We start from the raw sequence: 19,065 nt of genomic DNA, 5'->3' as shown, positions 1-19,065 counted from the left end.
CACCTTGTGAGGCAATTTTGCCACCCCTCCCATCCACCCTCGCTCCAAAAAAAACAGAGAGAGAGAGAAAAAAATATATTTTTTTGTTCCACTTTAGTGAGCTAAATCAGCCAAAGGTAAGGCGAAGGACCCAAACACATTTTCAAGGGAAGCAGGGGTAGAAGTGGGAAGATTTATCACACAAGATGTTCAAGACTAGGTGAATACTAAGAAATACAAACATCAGCATGTTTTTTCCATATTTTTTTCTAGTTTCCCTTTTAATTTGAGACTATAGAACATTATCCTATTTTCCACGAAAAGTGATAAGGCTGGAAATTTAGTATCTCTTTCCTTTTATAGTGAAATCGTGTCACTTTGCACTGTCAGCTCTCCCTACAACACACAGGGGCCAGTCTAAGCCACACCTGGACCACTGTAGAATTAGGTCCTTGAGCCTTCCCATTCCATAGAGGAAAAAATGAAAGGTATAGATGATGTTGTTCTAGCTAACAGTGACAGCATTCAGTATGCCATATATTTATGCATTTTTATATTCACAGTATATATTTATAAATGTAACCCACGCACTATATTCAAATACATTGTAACGTGACTCCTGCATGCAATCCTTGTAAAAGCAAGCCTTTTGTTGTTACAGAATTTACATCAACCTCTTGCAGCTAAACGGTCAAAGCACCAGTCCTACACTTAAACCAATGTAAATTAGCTTGCCCAGACAATATTCTATAAATGAAGCCAAACAAACTAAAAAGAACTTTTTAGATAATAAATGTTACCATAACATTTTGACAGACTAGAACACAGCACAGGAAAAGCCGGAAAATAAGCATGTACACTTTTTTACATTTTATATAAAAATTAACTTTGGTTAAGAGGTCATTCAGTAACAACAGAACTGAATATAAGCTAACATTAAAAAATGCATCTGAAAGGAAACCTTATTATAAACTTTTGTTTAAAAAATTCAACAACTTTTTACTCAGTCCTTAAGTAGTGAAAAATACTTTCATAGCAAACATACTATTTATTATTAAAGGCTAGTATTAAAAAACCACTCCAATACTCTCATGTTTGGTTAATTCTGTTAGTTTAAAGATGTATGAAATAAGACTGACCTGGACAGAAATTCTGCTGTGTCTGAGTAGTTAATTTTTCTTGCACAGCACGCTTTTCAAAATGCCCTCCAGTTGCATTCTGATGTAGGCCTGGTTGTCTGGTGGCAAATCCCATTTCTCCAGGTTCGGAAAACTTCAGATAAAACTGCGGGTCCAAATCACTGAAAGAGAGGTTTATAGCACCATGTCTTCCACGGCCGTAGTCACTGAACATAGATTCGTCCGCGGTGTTCTGTGTTGGTAATGGGAGAATCCGATGATGCAGCTGTGGGCTTGGCAGTCTTGAAGATAACGGAGAAGGAATAGGTGACATTTGTTTGTGTGTATTAGATAGCGGATATGAATTACTAAAAACATTACTCACTGCTACTAACGAGGGTGAATGCAGCCTTTTCTCTTCCAGTTTAGAATTATTATTTGTCTGAGAAATATCAGGACTTTCATTTACAGGCAGGTTCAAAAATAAATGCTTGCTGCTTCCTCGGGATACCGTGGTTCTTTTCTCATGTACTGAGCCTGGCAGGTTTCTGTCTACTCTTGCAATTTGTTGCAGTCTCTTCCATTCTGCAGCTTCATCTAAACTGTCACTCTGTATAACTTTCAGAAGAGCTTTATTGACTGCTCCCACAAGGTTGCATGACTCATCAGTAATGTGCACTCTCTCTGCTTTGTACTGCAAACCAGAGCCGTCTTGCTCCTTTTCCTGCAGCACAGTGGTTTTAGAGTCTGCAGCAGCTTCATCTACAGAGCGTACATCAGTTCTTGAAATAAATTCATTATGTATTGTTGTAAGAACAGGAGAAACGGTTTCTTTATCTCTGTGAAAATCAGGTAAATACTCTGCAGGGGGGGTGGCAACTTTTTTAATACAAGCTTCTGAATCCTGTACCTCAGGAACAACTGTGACTCCTGGTTTCTCCTTGCATACCGGCCCAGTATACTTGCCATTTTTCAAGTTTTTAGCAGCTGCAGACTTACTTAATGTCTCAGGTTTGTTAGATAGACTGTCCTGAGATGACTTTACCGAAGTGATACTCTGTTGTACCTTTGTAACTTCAGAAAGGCATTCACCACTATCTACTAGTTCAACTGTGATCATGTCATTGTCTTTTGAGCTACCACTTTTTAAGTCAGCATCCAGTTTCACAGCTTTGTTGCTCTCAAGAAAATACCCCTCTTCTATCCACCTTTCTGGTTGTACACTATTGTCTACTGGTAAATCATTCTTACCTTTTACTGTTAGCCAACTGGAGACAGAAAAAGAGCTGAGAAAACTCCTGGTAGGAAATCTTGTGGGGAGCAGCATCTTATTTTCCAGTTGCTTATCTTGCACACTCAGTAAAGAAAGATGTTCATGTATCTTTTTTCCCCCTTTCCGGTGTCTAAACTCCTCAAAGCTCTCTTTCCTTCTGTATTTCCTCATTTTTTTATGATTCAAATTGTCTCTCTTCGGGGAATCCTGAAAGAACTCCTGCTGATGTGTAAAACTGGAGTAATCATCACCTTTAATTTTCAAGACTCCAGAAACATCCTGTCGCTTTCCTTCCTGATGTCCTGTGTTAAGGCCCAGAATATGATGTGACCTCAGAAAACTGGATAACAGTTTTTCCTTTTCAGCAGTTAGTTTGTACAGTTCAATGAGAATGTCTTTTGTGGTAGTTTGCTTGAAAATAATATCTCCAAAGTTTTCATATGGCTGTTCTCTCAGCTCCATCTCCATTCTCTCCCTTACTTGGTAGCAGCTACAGAAACGTTTACTGGTTCTATCCAGAGTTACACAGCCCTTGTATGTAAATCCTCTGACTTTTCCCTCTGGATGATAGAAGCTGATGTAACAAAGCTCCATTATGGGTTTGTGCAATTGAAGGACAGTATGCGTGCCTTCCATTATGCTTGCCAAATTAGTCATTCATTTAAATTATGTGCTAAGTGTTTCAAAGCTTGCATGACATAGCATGTGAGGCAGAGAATGGACGGAAGGCATCTGACTAATCTTCAACAATAATATTGTCTGTTGGAAAAGAACAGAGAGAAGCCTGTCAAACTTGATTATGGCAAATTTAATATGACAAATAACAAGCCTGCTGAAGCTCAATCTTCCCTCAGTATTTTCTGATACAAATCTTTTACCTTGAAAAATCTGACACAAAAAGATGACATAGTTGAAGACATAATCCTTCTCTCATACATCATCCCTCTGTCTCCAGGGACCTCAATCAATGCTGTTCCATAAGGTCACAAAATGTTCACTAAAACAGCCATTTCAAACAGAATTTACTTTTTAATGCTGAAACTTGTTGCCATCTCTCTGTTAAAAGTTAACTTAATGTTGAACATTTAGTCAAAAGAACCATTCGAGCATGTATGACGCCTTTTTACTCAGCACAACCAGCAACTTAACACCATCACAATGTAATTAGCTCTCGCTGCTTTTTTTACTAAGAAAACATTTAAAAAATAAAAAAGGCTGAGCATTTTCTTCTCATATTTATTTCTGAAACCACCATGACATCAAGAAAACTTGCAAGGAAAAAAAAAAAAAAGGTTCTGTTTACTTGGCTAGCATATAGACAGTGTATAGATCTATTTTTATTCAACATGCAATAGTGTAATCATACTACTACAGACAGGTTTATTGACCTTTGTTATTTCCTTTTCTTTGCGTCACATTTTATTTTCCTGCTACAGATTGGATATATTTACATTCTTTTGATACATCATGATAAAAGTTAGCATACTTCATTTGAGCACTAAATTGGCTTTTTATCCAAAAGGAACTCCACATTTGAAGTCTGCAGTCACTAGGAAATGCATAAGCATCAGGGAAAGACCTAATTTTGCTCAGCAGCAAGCAAAGCAGGAAAGCACCTGCTCCAAAGCTTCTCTTTCTTAAAAAAAGCAAAAATTTCTGTTTTCAACTTTCAAAGCATAAATACAGTAGAACTTTCCATTATTCCAAAATAGTCAAACTTAGCCTCAGTCAACTACAATTAAAAGGAAGCTGTCACATTACTATGTTACACATTGCAGTTTTACATATTTTTTCAATACACAAGTACTGTATCAGGTTTTATTATACAGGGAGTCAGATATAAAATGATGCCAATAACTTATCATAAGTAATTAGGCAATCCTAACTCTAAGAAGCAAGCAGCATTTACCCCAAACATCCTATCATAACAGCAAGTAGGCTTTTTGCAGTGATTTTGATGCGCATTTTGTTAAAGCATTGCATATGCCTGTAATGTTCTTTAAATAGTTTCAAACTTTCCATTTACTTTAAGCTGTATCACTTTTCATGCCAGCAAAACTTTATATGCACACATAAACCTCGAAGACAGAGGAGAGATTCCCAAGGAGAGTGACTAATGGTAAAAACTGTCTTCCATCAGAGCCAGATCAGCTTGTTAATTCTGCTCATCAGCTGTCAATAGTTATGTGCCATCATTCAGAATCCCATACAAGTATAGGAAGGGGTAGGAAACATGCAAAACCTTTAGTCAGCATTGAAGACGTGTCGTTTCACAGACCTATAAGAGTTTCTCAGAAAATTATGCCATGCTGTTTCTTCCTGTATTCTTATTTTAACTCATTGTCTGAGTCTGGAGTTGGAAATACGGACAAGGCTGAGGACTGCCAAAAAGAGCAGCCTCACTTCTAGACTTCCTTGTCTCCAGCTGTGCACGCCTGCTGCTTTTCTAGTGTAGAACTGAGTGATTGCCCGGCCACAGGGTGTGTCACTGGCAGATGCAACCAACAGTGGTTCTCCATACAAAGTAATAACCATCAAAGAACACTTTTTCATCACAGGAGCAGTCTTAAATCTCGTCACTCTTCACCCAAGTAGTGAGGAACACCAGTTACGGTAGCAATTTGCTTACCCATAGCACCAAATTGACCCTCAAGTAACCTACTGTTGTTAGCTCCATCCAATATGAGCTAGTTAACTTGTGGACATTTCCATAAACAAATACTCAGCAGTCCCAGCTAATGCATGCTGAGTCAGTTTTTACTTACAGGAAAACATCACTGAGGAGCAGAATTTCATGGGAGTTACTAGGCACTCAAATGAATGGCACAGTCTATGTTTTAGTCCACTGGCAACATACAGCTGTTAAACTAGGAAGAAGAAAGAATATCTAACAGGGAAAAACCTAGCTAAATGAGAGTGGATATCCCAAGGAGACCAAATCTGTGCTTAGTATTGACTTAAGGAAGAGGATGCATCACATCAAAGTATTTGTCAATCCATGTGATTTAGAAAATAATAAAAGGAAAGGAGCAATAGGAAGAAAGGGAATTGTTTTTTAATACACAGAATAAGACAATCTGTATTATGTGTATTTCATGGTCTTACCTAGGAAAAAACCCACAGTGTTAAATTAGTCCAAATTATTTCACGTTTTCCTCTGTTTCACCTCAACTGGCATGGCATTTTCTCATGGAAATATGATCAAGTGACTACAAGGAAACAGCATCACGGAAACTATAAACCCAGTAGTTATAGACCCAGACAAAATGATCAAATTTAATATCCTCAGATGACATCTATGGTATCATCAGGTGCAACAGCTCAGTTCTGAAGAGTACATGGAAACACGCATATATACTGTTTTTTTTGACAAACAAATATATGTGTAAAGGAGAGAACTAGTGAGCGAGCCCTTGGCTCTGCCACACATTTGCTGAACTATATGCCCCTCCCAAATACAAGCAGCTTCCCTCATCTAATCTGAAGCATTACATTACTGGAACGAGATCTACAGCTCTATCTTAAATCATATCGCAACTAAAAGGTCTTTTTGAGTTAGAAACAAATAAATCTACTGAAGATACTAATTTTTTTTAATCTACCATCTTTGACAACACTTTGTTATGCCAACTTAGGCCTGTTTTAAAGGCTACATCCTAGTAGATCTCTTCTTAGTTACACCAAACTAAACACTGGGTTTGGTGCACACATATTGACACGTTAAAATGTATAATCACCGTAAAAAGAATGAACCCCATTCCTTATGATGAAAAAATTTACACATACCTCAAAATTAAATCATATTAAAAGTGAATTTTAGAGAAAATCAGTAATAATAATAACAGCAATAGCAGAAAGGACACTTTGTTACTATTAGGCCAATAAAATAGTCTGTGTCAAAGTTTTCATTGATTTAAAATATAATGTGATACCAATGCACTGCTGCAATGTTTAGTGGTATTTTGAAGCTTTTTTCTATTAATAGATACATTCTCTACTAAGAAAACATTTTTCTCTTCAGTGCCTTCAGTATCTTATTCAGCCTTTATTTTATAATCTTCCATCAGAAAACAAAGACTTGAACTCCCTGCTCTATAAGCAGAAATATTACAAGAAACTATCAGGAGAATCATGTTAAGGAAGAAAACTGATTAAGGACTTTCAAACTTAATTACAACGCTAGCTCCCCAACTTTTCTGTTCACTTTGCAATCGGTTTATAATCCTACTTCCATTTCAAAGTTTACCACGAGAAGTGAATTTTTTTGTAAATTAAAGCCACACTCAGGCAAAGTTTACAGCTTAAGCAAAATGCACATTAATCCAAGACAACTGAAAATTTTAACTACATAATGTATAGTGTGGAGCAATGAAAGCCATCTTCAGCATCATTGCTGTTTCTCCCATGCAGCTTTCAAATGCATAGTAGCAGAGCACTGGGATTCATGTTGTGAGAAATAGTACTTTAAGGAGAAAAACAGCTACTCAGAGATAACCAGCTAAGAACTGGAAAGAACAACTGAGATCGTTAAATAGGCAGCTGAGAAGCAAACTTGCTCTGCTGTGTTTAACAACAAGAAATGTCACAGATTTAGTGCCCCTTGAGTTCTAGGGTGAACGCATTCATCCACTTTGCCTTTCAAAATACACTCTTAGAAAGCCACATCTCCATTGCTGCAGTTCCTTCTCTTTAGCAGGACACATAATTCACTGCTAAGCATGACAGATGGTCTTCCTCCTTTCCCTGATCTTTGAGTAAGAAAGAATTGGAACTCCTTACTTTCCCAGCTCTCTCCAATATCTGATTGTTACTAGGTGGCAATCTGTTCCTGAGTAGCTATGGCTAACTTTTTGTGCTGTGTTATGTATCTAATTAACACATCAAACAGAAAAAGCATAGTAGAGGAAATGTAGTAAAAAGGTGGACAGAGGAGGGTTCCACATCACAAGTTAGAACAAACTGCATTAATATTTCTTTATGGAGCACAACTTGTTTGATAGAGACAAACTCCCTCATTTTCTTCTCTTGATTAAACTCTCACATTCCTCCAAGGTTCTTTCAAACTATCATTTCACTGACACAAATGTTATCACTAGATAGATAAAAAGTTATTACTTCTTTATGAAGACAAAATATTACAGCTCCTTGCAGCAACTTAGATATAAATGATTTTGTAATAAGAACTTTCCAAGTATAAGTCTCCATTGTTTTTACTGGATTGTGACCAAAAAAAATAAAAATTAGGATATTTAATTATTTGTGTAATAACTTGAACAATACTGCATATAGCTACCGATGGTAGTTTAAAAGACCACTCTTCTCAACTTCACGAGTACTGAACTCCACTAGCAAAGAGTTGTCAAGGAATAAGAAACAAAGCCTATGCCAGACAGAGAACTGCTTTATTAAATTTCAGATCTCATGCAATGACACAAGGGAAGTATTAAAGCATGTTAAGAGTCTTGCCAACAAAGGGATAACACAGAACATAAGGTTGAAAGTCATTAAGTTAATCCACAACAAAGAGCTTTGTAAACCAAGAACAATTTTAAAGCACAAATGCAAAATGTAGTTAACTATACAAACAAACAGATAAATAAAATGGAAATAAACTAGGAAAGCATGTTAAAATGCCTTGGATCTTTTACAGTCTTTGACTATGTCATTCTCTTCAAATTAATCCAACACAGAACTGAGCCCATGAAACAAAGTAATCTGAAACCCAGCTCTCAGAATACACTATCTTGGTCATCTGAAGATAAGGAAATCTAAATGACTGGAAATCCAAAACCATAACTTTAACAAAAAGGTAATCTACCCATGGCATATAAAGTTAATCAAAATTGTTCTTAAGAGTTTCTGGATAGACTGAAAAATATGATGATGCCTCACTAGAAACAAATACATTCTCAGAAGCCAAACCGCCCCGTACTTGTTCCTGGTCCTTTCTAGACCACTGTCCTATTTGAAATAGTTGTAAGGAAGTGTATTACCTTTACAGTGCACAAAAAATGGGAAAAAGCAATGATGATACTTTGGAGTTCAGAACTAATGCTTACCATTTATACTTAAAATTTATATTACATTTAACTAGTCAGGTTGGGAAACACAAACCCCGTATATTGCTCACACCACTTGGTTTTAAAAATTGTTAAAAACCCCCTAGATTGCAAAACAAGAATTATATGGAAATTACTGACTTCATAATAGTTTAGTTTCTGAAAGGATACAAATATTTTTACAACAGTGACCTTCTTCATTATAAAACATCACAATTCCTGACAAATATTTTCATTTTTACCAAGAAAGTCCCTTTATTCAGATTTTTGCTCCTACAATTTGAGCCAAGTGACCTCCAATACAATTTATCTAAGTAAATACCAGACCTAAATTATGTTTTTGCCTATTACAACCATGTAGTTCTAGTTCCAACTAGTTCCACCCACCTGCACTAAATCATCAGTGATCCTTTTCCAAAAGCCACATGGTGAGGAGAACCTATATAAGCCTTTCAACCAAGGAACAGGGATTTTTTTTAAATTGCTATTATAAAAGCAGAAAAAATGTTAAAAAGATAACTTAAAGGTTAATGAACATTCTAAGGGTATCTTTAGAGACCCTTATCAAAGACTTCAGAACAGATGTATATAATGTCAATGATAACTTTGAAACTGATTGTTTCTCTTCAGTGCATTTCTTAATAATGATGGCTTATGCAACAGCTCAGCTGTCCATAGTATTCCTTCAATAAAAATGCTGACATGCCCCCGTGTTAGTTGCTTCCATTTTATAGCAGATACATGATCCTAAATAAGAAAAAGATGTTTCCAGCACTATGCTTCCTGTAAAAATGTTTCTCCTGATATTTTGTATTGCAATCTTTATCTAAAATCAACTATCTGCTATAAATTAAAAACCAATATTTAAAATATACTCCTTAAATATAGATAAAAAGTTCTCCAAGCTGTTTCTACATTCTAATTGTTCCAAATAATCCCAACTTAAAAGTTTTACAGAATTTCACTGAATTATGTTTTTGCCACCGGATTTTTCAACACTAGAAAAGAATTATACAGATGGAAAAGATGGAAAATAAGTAACTAAAGAAATAAAAAATAAAAATCCTGTATTACACTCCTGTCTTTTACAGTAAAAACAGAAGGGGAAAGAAAGAGCATGTAACAATTAAAACTTCTATTTTAAAATATCCAGGTAAGTTTTATCATTATACTTCAGGTTGAGCAAGAAATCTAATGTATCATTTCTTTCATAACTTTCAAAAGAAAATAATTTCCTGTCAGATCTAGTTTTGAACTTGGAGTACAAAAAAAAGGAAATAGCTGCATGGAACTACTAGTGATTCAAGGAAGACAAATAATTCTGCTTTTAAAGAGCTTAGCGTATGAGTTGATTCTTGGAGAAGGAAACAGTATTATGACTAAGCAAAATTAAAAGAGAGTGCACTGTAAGCACAGGCAGATGCTAATGGAAACAGATAGCAAGTAATATGTTCGTTTCTTCTACCTCCAGTATTTTCTGAATGTAATCTGCCATAATTTGGAAATACACAAATTATTTTGTACAAGTGGATTTTTTTTCTCCCCCTCAAAAGAAACTGACATGAAAGTTCTCATCCTTTTGTAGCCTACTTCAATTTAGCAAAGCAATATGTTGTTTTTTCTAAGGTTAGCAAGTTAAAAACAGAAAAAAGATAACACACAACAGATCCTTATTACTACTGAATCTGTTGGCAGAGTTCAACCACACCACAGGACATATCTGTCCAAAATCTGTTTGAGAAAGGTGACTAATTAGGAACAAGTTACTAAATGGAATTTCCAACACAAACTTTTCCATTTTACTGTTCCAAGAGTCTGCTAATAAAAAATTTTGTAATGGATATTATAACCATAAAAAGTCTTTAATGCAATAACTAGTAAAGTAGCAGACATTAAATGAGAGGAAGACCTAAGGCAATCTGTATACACATCCTGAAGAAGCCATTCTTAACACAGTAACAGTCTGTTTGAAAAAGAATATTTCAAGAAGTAAGCATTTAAATAAACAAACAAAATCCCTCTGCACTTCAGCCAGGTATTTACATCTCCATCTTGCTCCTGGGCACTCAGCAGGGGAAAAAAACAAGAGAACAGATGAGTCCATCATCTTGCTTCCAGTTTTTTTGGACTGGAACAGAGTTTTCTGTCTGCGGAAGAGGCAAACTGCAAGGAAAGTATCACTAAAACCATTGCACTCCAGTTAAAAATATAATCAGCATATAGGATTTGAAGCAAAATGTCATTCACAAGATTTATAGCCTTATAAATAAGGGAGTTTTTTCTAAGTGATGGCAACAGCAACTCATAGAATTTAAAGATATTAAATGGGTTTAACAGATTATAACATGATCAGAATCATATTTGTCATTTCTTGTGAGAAACAACTGCCTTACTGTTTTACTGAGATTTTCCTAAGGAAAAACATTTCAGGAGGCAATATTTGGCATGAGGAACTGCAGCTGAGATAATGAGCATCACAAAATATAACTGAAAAGGGATTCTTGTAATGAAAAATGGCTGAACAACTTCAGTATAGATGGTAGTAATCAGTCTTGCTGATTTTTTAAATTGAGTATCAGAAAAACAAGTTTATTTTCTATGACAGATGAAACAAGAAGTTCCATTTTCTATGATAAATGAAACACCAGCCAGACTTCGTTTCAAGCACTGACACTGACCCTCAGATTTCTCCTAAAGGAAACCCTTGGAGCTAATAGATATTACAGTACCTCAGAGAATGACACTGCCCTCCTGGCCTAGGTCTGCCAGTACAACCCAGCAACAGCAGTTTATTTCTGCCTTCCTCAACGAAGACCAAAGACATCTTCACCATACACCAGAACACATTTTCTTCACTTCTTAACACATAAGGAAAGTGAAAATCCGTTGAGTATGTCTATCCAAAATTCTGAAGGGCTAAGGTAGCAACTCGACTTACGCTTTCACAGTATCTAGAGGATACACACACAAACTGTTATGGTTCAAAGGGATTTAAAAGATATATACAAACACGCAAACAACACCTCCAACTCTCCTTGCTGGTAAGAAAAGAGTATTTTGCCAAATCTGGAAATTAAAATGAATGTTAGAATGATTTCATCTATCTTAAAAATAAAGACAGGGTTTACTCCTCAACAACAGCATTACACTGTATTCTGTGCTTTATTAATTATGCATTAATGTAATATATATCTTATTCAAACAAATAACCCTCCCCTAAAACTTTCTATACCTAAGATGAATACTCACAATTAAATCTTAAAATTGAAAATTGTTCCTGGATATATGTACAGGGGCATGTGGCTAATGCTCAGCTGAACTCATAGTGATGTAAAAATTAATTACAGGCAAGAAGAAAGATCTTTTGCCGCAGGATAAAGGGGTCTTAATGAAAAGCTGTACTACTAAATAATCAGCTGATTTTTCAAGTAGTAAACAAAAAAAAAAGCGCTACATTAGACCAAAACAGCTTGTACAGACCTCTATTCAGATGTCTAAAATGTAATCTTTACATATTTCTACAGAAACATACTATATCATCAGGAAAAGTAAAACAAAAAAAAATTGCATTGATAATGAACAAAATAATATAAACTTTCAATATCATACCTGTATATGTTAGACTTGGGTCATAAACTGCACACATGACTTTTTCCCAGATTTAACCTAGATAAGTAATCCCTCATAGAACATTTTTATTTAATACTTTATCAACAGGTAAGTTTTACAGGATACACAGTAGCTTGTTTCTACTTCTGTCAGCAAGTACAGGATAAAGAAAACCAATGTGAATTAAATATATTTTAAATAAAAGAATTGTCTTCTTCTTAATCTTTGTCTAAAAGATTTAATTTCGCTTATCTGGACAGCAAACTCTTCAGGCAAGAGCTGCCTCTTATTCTATTTTGTATAGTTTAGCATCTTTAGTTTCATTAAAGTAAGACATCAGATTTTATTTATTTAATTATTGCACGTCCATAGTCTCATGATGATATTTAAATGAAGCATTTAGTACACAGCCTTTCAGATCAATGGTCTTTCACCAAACATCACTGTCAGAGACACATCTGGCATACCCATGTATTCTAAACTTTAAACCCAATACAGTGTTTAAGGAAAGCAAAGGAGAAGAAAACTAAAAGGCCATGTTACAGCAAATCTTTCAGCTACTTCATGAACAAGGAAAGTAATTCCAAGAGCAAAAAGTTTGGAACAACTGCAAATGGAAGCGTAAATGCTAAGGAAGCTTCAGTAGTGAAGACAGAACAGAAATGAAATTTAAAAAAATAATGAGGAGCAACTAAAAAACCTTCCTATAACAACATTTTATAACTAGAAGAACCCCTCCATAAAATTCAGCAAGCTTTGAGTATATCCTTCTGCAATGAAAGGTCAAAGAAGCTGTCCCTTATTAAGTTCTTAGGAATCAAGAAGAATTTCTGAAATAATGTATTTGACAAGTTAGCAAACAAACATATTTTAAAATATTTTAAAAAATTAAGCAAACTTTGAGAATAAACTCAGAAAGTTTTTTAACTTCCTCCCCTTCCCAAACTTCAGTGAACTTGGAATTACTTTACCCTTAAGGAATTTTGGGTTGCTTCAAAAATTGTATGTATCATCCAAGTTTTGAAAACCTTGGTTGTACTGGATGAAATGGGATTTAATGACTTGTGATGATCACGTTAACACTTCAAAGAAGTAAGTGTTAAAGCAGAGAACTATGGTTGCATTTGTTTTCTTCAGTGCAACTTTCTCGCTAGCAGCATTTAATGCATCGCTAAATGGTTTTGACATACGACTACAATTTATAAACCCAATTGCTATCCATCTGAGAGGAGAGATTACAGGTTTTCCAAAGGCCTGTTAAACGAATAAGTATATTAAGTATCAGCTTTTATATACACATCATTTAGTTTGTTTTATCTGTCCTAAGTGCAAATCAGTTAACATTAAAAAAAGCCTTGAAAATGGTTAATTGCTTATATGTTACTGTGATTTTCTTGGTCTGTGCCCTATCGTGGAAGATCATACATGGAATTTTTATGAAATTGAGCAAGTCTGCCAACAGGCAGATACACTTCTACCAATAATAGTATTTAAAAATATTTATAAAACTCAAATTGTTTTAAGATTAAACAGGTTGCATAGATCCTCCAAGGGGATTTTAACTTTTTAGCAACCAGACAACCCTCAGAGTAAAAAAAGCAAGAAGATTAAAACATGAAGACACAGTATTTTAGTGTATTAAGCTTAAAGTACTGCAGAATAAAAAGAACGGTTTTGAGAAAAAAAGTCAACTTAAATCTTGACATGATAAATACTGATTTTACTTCAAGATTTCAGAAATACCATTTAAAATAATTTATAAGATTTAATGGCTCTTTAAATGGACACAGAAGCAACTCGTTATTAAGAATTTACAGGTCTTATGTAATTTTCTAAGGGCCCAACTCAACAAAATATATATGCTCTTTTGAAGAGACTAAGCCCTCCATTATCACCACATAGAACTGCATTTGAAATCAAACCGAATGTCCAAACTAATGATTACGTTAGTGAGGTTCAACCTTCCATGGAAAGGGAAGAAACAGCAGTAACTGCATGACTTGGATAAGAATTCATGCAGCACATTTTGTGTGCTTTTTTTCCCTGTTCTCAGGCAGAAGTGCCAAGACTTCCTATACATACTGTATCTCTACTCTGGCAGCACTTATAGGGAAGCACAATCACAAACATTAATCTTGAAAGATGTTATGAAATTGCATAAGGCTTTAAATGATCATGGCAAAAAGAAAAATACCTCCCTCAGATTGCCTGTTGCAGGCAGGTCTAGGCTGTACAGGCTCTACTGTCACAGAGGAAGGTTGAATTAAACAGATCATTAGGCACACAATCAGATCGAAAAAAAACAAAAATCACAAGCACCAAGTTGCTGTGCTTGGTCATTGAAATACTAATGCAGTCTACACTCCTACTATCTCCAAGTATCTGCAAATAAACCTGGATGGTCACAACTACCAATGGCAGCAGTGAGATATAATTATAAATAATAAAAGGAGGGGTTGGGTGTAAAGGAATAATGTATCAATACATAAAACATGCCAAAACAGTAGAAACAATTTATACTCAGTTAAGGTTCAGATTCCACTGAGTTCTATCTATTTGATCACTCCATGATGGACATGATTCCTGCCTTTTTGGTGCTCTTAAGGATACCTGAAATCTAATGGAATATACATTCAGATTACATATTTTAAAAGTCATATGAGATCAAAGATAGGTGAAGAATTTATTTCCTGCCAAAATAGCTAAAGCAAAATTAAAAGCTGACAAATGTTCTCAGATGCCAGGAAGACTGGGTGGAGAAAGGGATGCAAACTAATTTTTGAAAACAGCAAGACAGAGGCACATGGAAATTTTTTTCTCATCTGGTTTTTAAATATTATAGTAAAGAGCAGAAAGCTGTTCCACCCTACAGCCTTAATGAAGACCTCTATGACTGCTCTTGCTTTCATTTTCCTACTCTTGACCACTCTCTGGAAGAATCATTTTGGGTCATTTACAAAGGCTTCTTTTGACTTTTGGTTCCACTTTCAAACATCCTATGTGCGCAAGTTAAAGCGGCATCAAACCTTCATAAAGCGTCACCTTGCTAATTGATATTGTAAAGGGCTAAGATTACATGCTTCTTTACACAGACAAAGTGTCAAGAGTTTTTCTTAAACAAAGCAGAAAAAATATCTCTTTTTTTCTGCCAAGGTGGGATATTAGTCTTTTCCTAGCTAAAAAAACAACCAAACAAAAAAACACACAAACCCCCCAGCAGTTCTTTGTATCCCAGAGAGAACTGGCTCTTCACCGTATTTTTATATCCTGACTAACGTCAATATAAAGTTGATATTCATTACCCTGGCATTTATTTTGAAGAACAGCCATTTCTCAATTTTCTATTTGATACTGGCCTAGCTTCCACAAAAGGAAAAGGTCTTTGGTTTCTAGTTGCTAAGCTTTCTCAGAGTGAGATTTTATCCAATTTGTCATCATCTTATAGTAACACATTATTTTCTTCTTTGAAAAGTATTAAGTTTATTTTAAGTGAACAAGGATTGATAGATGGAACTGTACACTCTACAGATATGAAAAGCTGAAAACAGAAAGTGAAAGAAAAAATTGCAAATAGTTTGGAAATACCTGCCTATGTAAGAAATCCTCTACAGAAATAATATACTTTTACCCATGCCTCTACTTCAGTCTTATGCTAACGAGCTGGGAAATATTTGGGAAACATTCACCTCTTGTTCACTACTTGCTATATGATTAAGTCACCTATGCCCATGTAGTTCTACACCTTACACATACATCTGTGAAAAACCCCAAGTGAACATGCATGCTCATGGCACTTGACTTTTAATGAGACAGGTTGCACTCAAGTCAAAACTAATTTCCATTGTTAAAAAGACACTTCACAAGATGGTTTGATTTCATACCAAACTCCATCTCTCTATCCCTAGACATTCTGTCAACAGTCCTTCAAATTAAGCTAATGACGTTATGAGTTGACAGTTTCTTTTTTTAGTAACACAAAAAGCATTTCTTCTTTCTCTTGTCCACTCTCCATTTAATCCAAAGTGGCTGAATTGTTTCTGCTGAAGCTTACCGAAACAAGCCAATTCACCTGCAAGCACAGGCCAAGCTACCTGAAAGGTGAAAGTTTCAGAACATTATGTGTAAGTAATTTTCATGAACTTCCAGGATTACTACTGATATAGCGGTATAACTATCTTTACAAATGTGTACATAATGGTTTAATAATAACACTAGCACTAGACATTTCTACAAGTAAAATGATCATTATACCATCATGAACAATTCAAAGGATGGATGGAAATAACTAAAACTGGGAATGTAATCAAAGCTTCTCTATAATACATCAGCAATTTTTTAGTATTAATTTTCTGTAAAGCCCGAAGAAAGCAAGGACCCATCATGATTCCTGTGACATCGCTGGGAAAACAAATATCACAAGACAAGACAGTGGGACAGCTGGAAGGACTAAGCATACACTCGTTCGCAGACCAACTCTCTGTCAGTTGCATCATCATGTGATTTAATACTGCAGCTGAAGAAAGGAAACTATGCAAGAAGGCTTTCTTCAGAATGTTAGTATGTGTCCTTTTCCTACACGTAGAAGGTACTGACAAATGTCATCATACAAATACGTTCTAATTCAGGGTAACAGTCCAGTAGCCTAATCTGCAATGGTGACAGCCGTAAGCTGTACAATATAAGAGAAACAGACTGTCTGAACGCTGTAAATATTAATCGTGTTTTCCCATAAGCTTTACAATATAGAGAAACATTGTCTGCACGCTGTAAATACTAATCACGTGTTTTCCGCTCATCAGCCCTCCTGCGTGCATGACGATACCTGCATCCATCAGACGCGACGGAACGCTAGCAACCTGCATTCCCCGCTTCACCGGACCATGCCCATGCATCGCAAAAAGCGCATACAGTTTAAGGGTAACTCTGGGGCGGGGGGCGGCAAAGCAGGCACAGCTCACACCAGCAGCGCTGACACGAAGGGGGGAAGGAGGGAAGCTACGGGCTGGCTTCCGACTGCGAGCGAAACCAAGAGATCCCGGCTTCTGTGACCCCGCAGAAGCTGTTTATAAATAGACGGCGAAGAGCAGACAAGATGTTAAGGCGGACTAAACAGACCTCTTCTCTGCAGCCCTGACTTCGTGGTTTTGGTTTTTTAATCCACTCGATGGCGCCCGGAGCCGGGGCAGGGAGCGGAGCGGAGCGGACGGGCAGCGCGGTGGGCGAGCGAGCGGAGGCTGGTTATTACCTTGCGAGACGCGGACCCTGCGTTCAGCTGCTCCCGCTGCCGCTCCAAGTGCAGGAGGACGCGCTGCTCGGCGGCTGCGGCTGCCCCGCGCTATTCCCGGCCGCCGCCGCCCCCGGGTGACCGCCGGTGCCGCCTCCCCGCCGCCCGCCCTCGCCTCACGGACCGTGCCCGGCGTGGGAGCCCCCGGCCGCGCGCGCCTCACCGGGCCCTCCCGGCGGGGGAGGCGACACGAGCGGACGGACAGGGCAAGTGACCAATCCGCGGGCAGCGCGGCTTCCGCGCGGAGGCGGGCGCGCGGCCGCCCGGCATCCAGGCAGGCTGCGGGGGGGCGCGGGGGAGCGGGCGGCGGGGTCTGCGGCCGCGGCGGGCTGCGGGCGTGCCGGGGGCTGTCCCCGTCGCTCGCCGGAAGGGCGCCCGAGTGCTTTCGGGCTCTCTGGAAGAGCTGTCGCTGCGCCGTTTGTTCCTGCCGGCCGGCGTATCGGGAAGCCGATTCTCCAGCGAGTGGGGGATCCCGGGGAGCTAACGCATCGAGGCGTCAGCCCGCTGCTTTTTGTCATAAACTGTCTTTGCATAATCCATCACATCCCTTCTCCTCCTGGGAGGGCATCGCTGCCAATCGTGTAGCTACCGCTTACCGCAGTAATTGCAGTACGGCCCTTGAGCAGCTCCAAACTGCAACCTTAGAGGACAAGGAATCCCACCCTTTGCTCCTAACGCTGCGTGAAGAGGTAAATCACAACACAAGCTGGTTCCTAAGCTGCCTCATAAAATACCTAGCTACTTCAAGGGATGGAAATTAGGTGGAACAAGAAAAGGACCTGATTTTTCGGTCTGAACTTCGTTCTGCAAGTAATCTTCCTGCTACTCTGCACTGAAAGTACTCCATTCTGCAAGGCACCACCGTAAGGGAAGGAAAAGGCCTTTGGAACTACGTACTTAGGTGAAAAGAATAGAGGCAATTCCGAAGTAACAGTTAAGGTTAAAATATTTCTAGGTACAGGCACAATTGGGAGAAAGAAATAGTCTTCTGAATCCCACCGGTTTTTAAGACCCTTCTCAATATTGAAACATTGCAATGAAACACTTTTACTCGCTGTAACATACAGCCTTCTGAAATGTCACATTTGGTTCTGCTGAGCTTCATTAATATGTGGTACATTTATTAAATATTAGCTCACTCTGCAGATTTTTCATAAACAAATGTGATCTTAAACAGAAAACATCCACCTCTGTTTGAAACACTAGGGACTGTCAAATTCCCATCACTTTAGGCCACTCACAGCATCGTTTCCTTTTGAATTCTTAACAAACTGAGTTTTCTCCTTTTTACCTGAAATTTTATGACCATCAACCCATCAACTCCTATACATAAATACTAGCTCATACTCTGCATATTAAAACAATGTGTGCAGACTAGGGAATGGAAAAAACCCTGGCTGAAAGTAAGGCTTTCTCTTCTGATGTTTGGTATTTTCAAAGATTAACAATTACTTTGTTAGTAACTTCCCTTTTTGCAAGCCCACGGTTTATATGGAGTTCTCAGAAAGCAACCAACATGAAATGATTATGTCAGGCTGCAATGTAGGGCACACAGAGAGTAAAACCTAATCTCCAAGAGGTTTCCACTTCATCTGCACTCATCTGCGTAATCAGCTTTTCATCTTGTCATAGGATAAATGCAACCTGCCTTCTGCTTCATTTACCCTATATAGAACAGTAGTATAGATTTGTATGAAGCAAGTGGTAAGAGCTCATGTAGGAATGTATTCAGAAAGGAACTTG

At 37.4% G+C, this 19,065-nt stretch overlaps 1 protein-coding gene across 1 annotated transcript; it reads right to left on the bottom strand.

Moving 5' to 3' along the window:
• Nucleotides 1-1,178: 1,178 nt before the first annotated feature.
• LOC102053995 (formin-1) lies at nucleotides 1,179-17,601 on the bottom strand. Its single transcript, XM_055716509.1, has 3 exons — nucleotides 17,284-17,601; nucleotides 2,349-3,129; nucleotides 1,179-1,399 (listed from the first exon to the last, which is right to left on the bottom strand). Exons 2-3 carry the CDS (start codon nucleotides 3,025-3,027, stop codon nucleotides 1,293-1,295), a joined length of 786 nt encoding a protein of 261 aa, XP_055572484.1. The 5' UTR covers nucleotides 3,028-3,129; nucleotides 17,284-17,601; the 3' UTR covers nucleotides 1,179-1,292.
• Nucleotides 17,602-19,065: the final 1,464 nt, after the last annotated feature.

Source organism: Falco cherrug, chromosome 7 (genome assembly GCF_023634085.1).
Source record: "Falco cherrug isolate bFalChe1 chromosome 7, bFalChe1.pri, whole genome shotgun sequence".
NCBI lineage: Eukaryota > Metazoa > Chordata > Aves > Falconiformes > Falconidae > Falco > Falco cherrug.
Note: the sequence above shows the minus strand (reverse complement) of the source record. Positions and strands in the feature narration are given on the sequence as shown.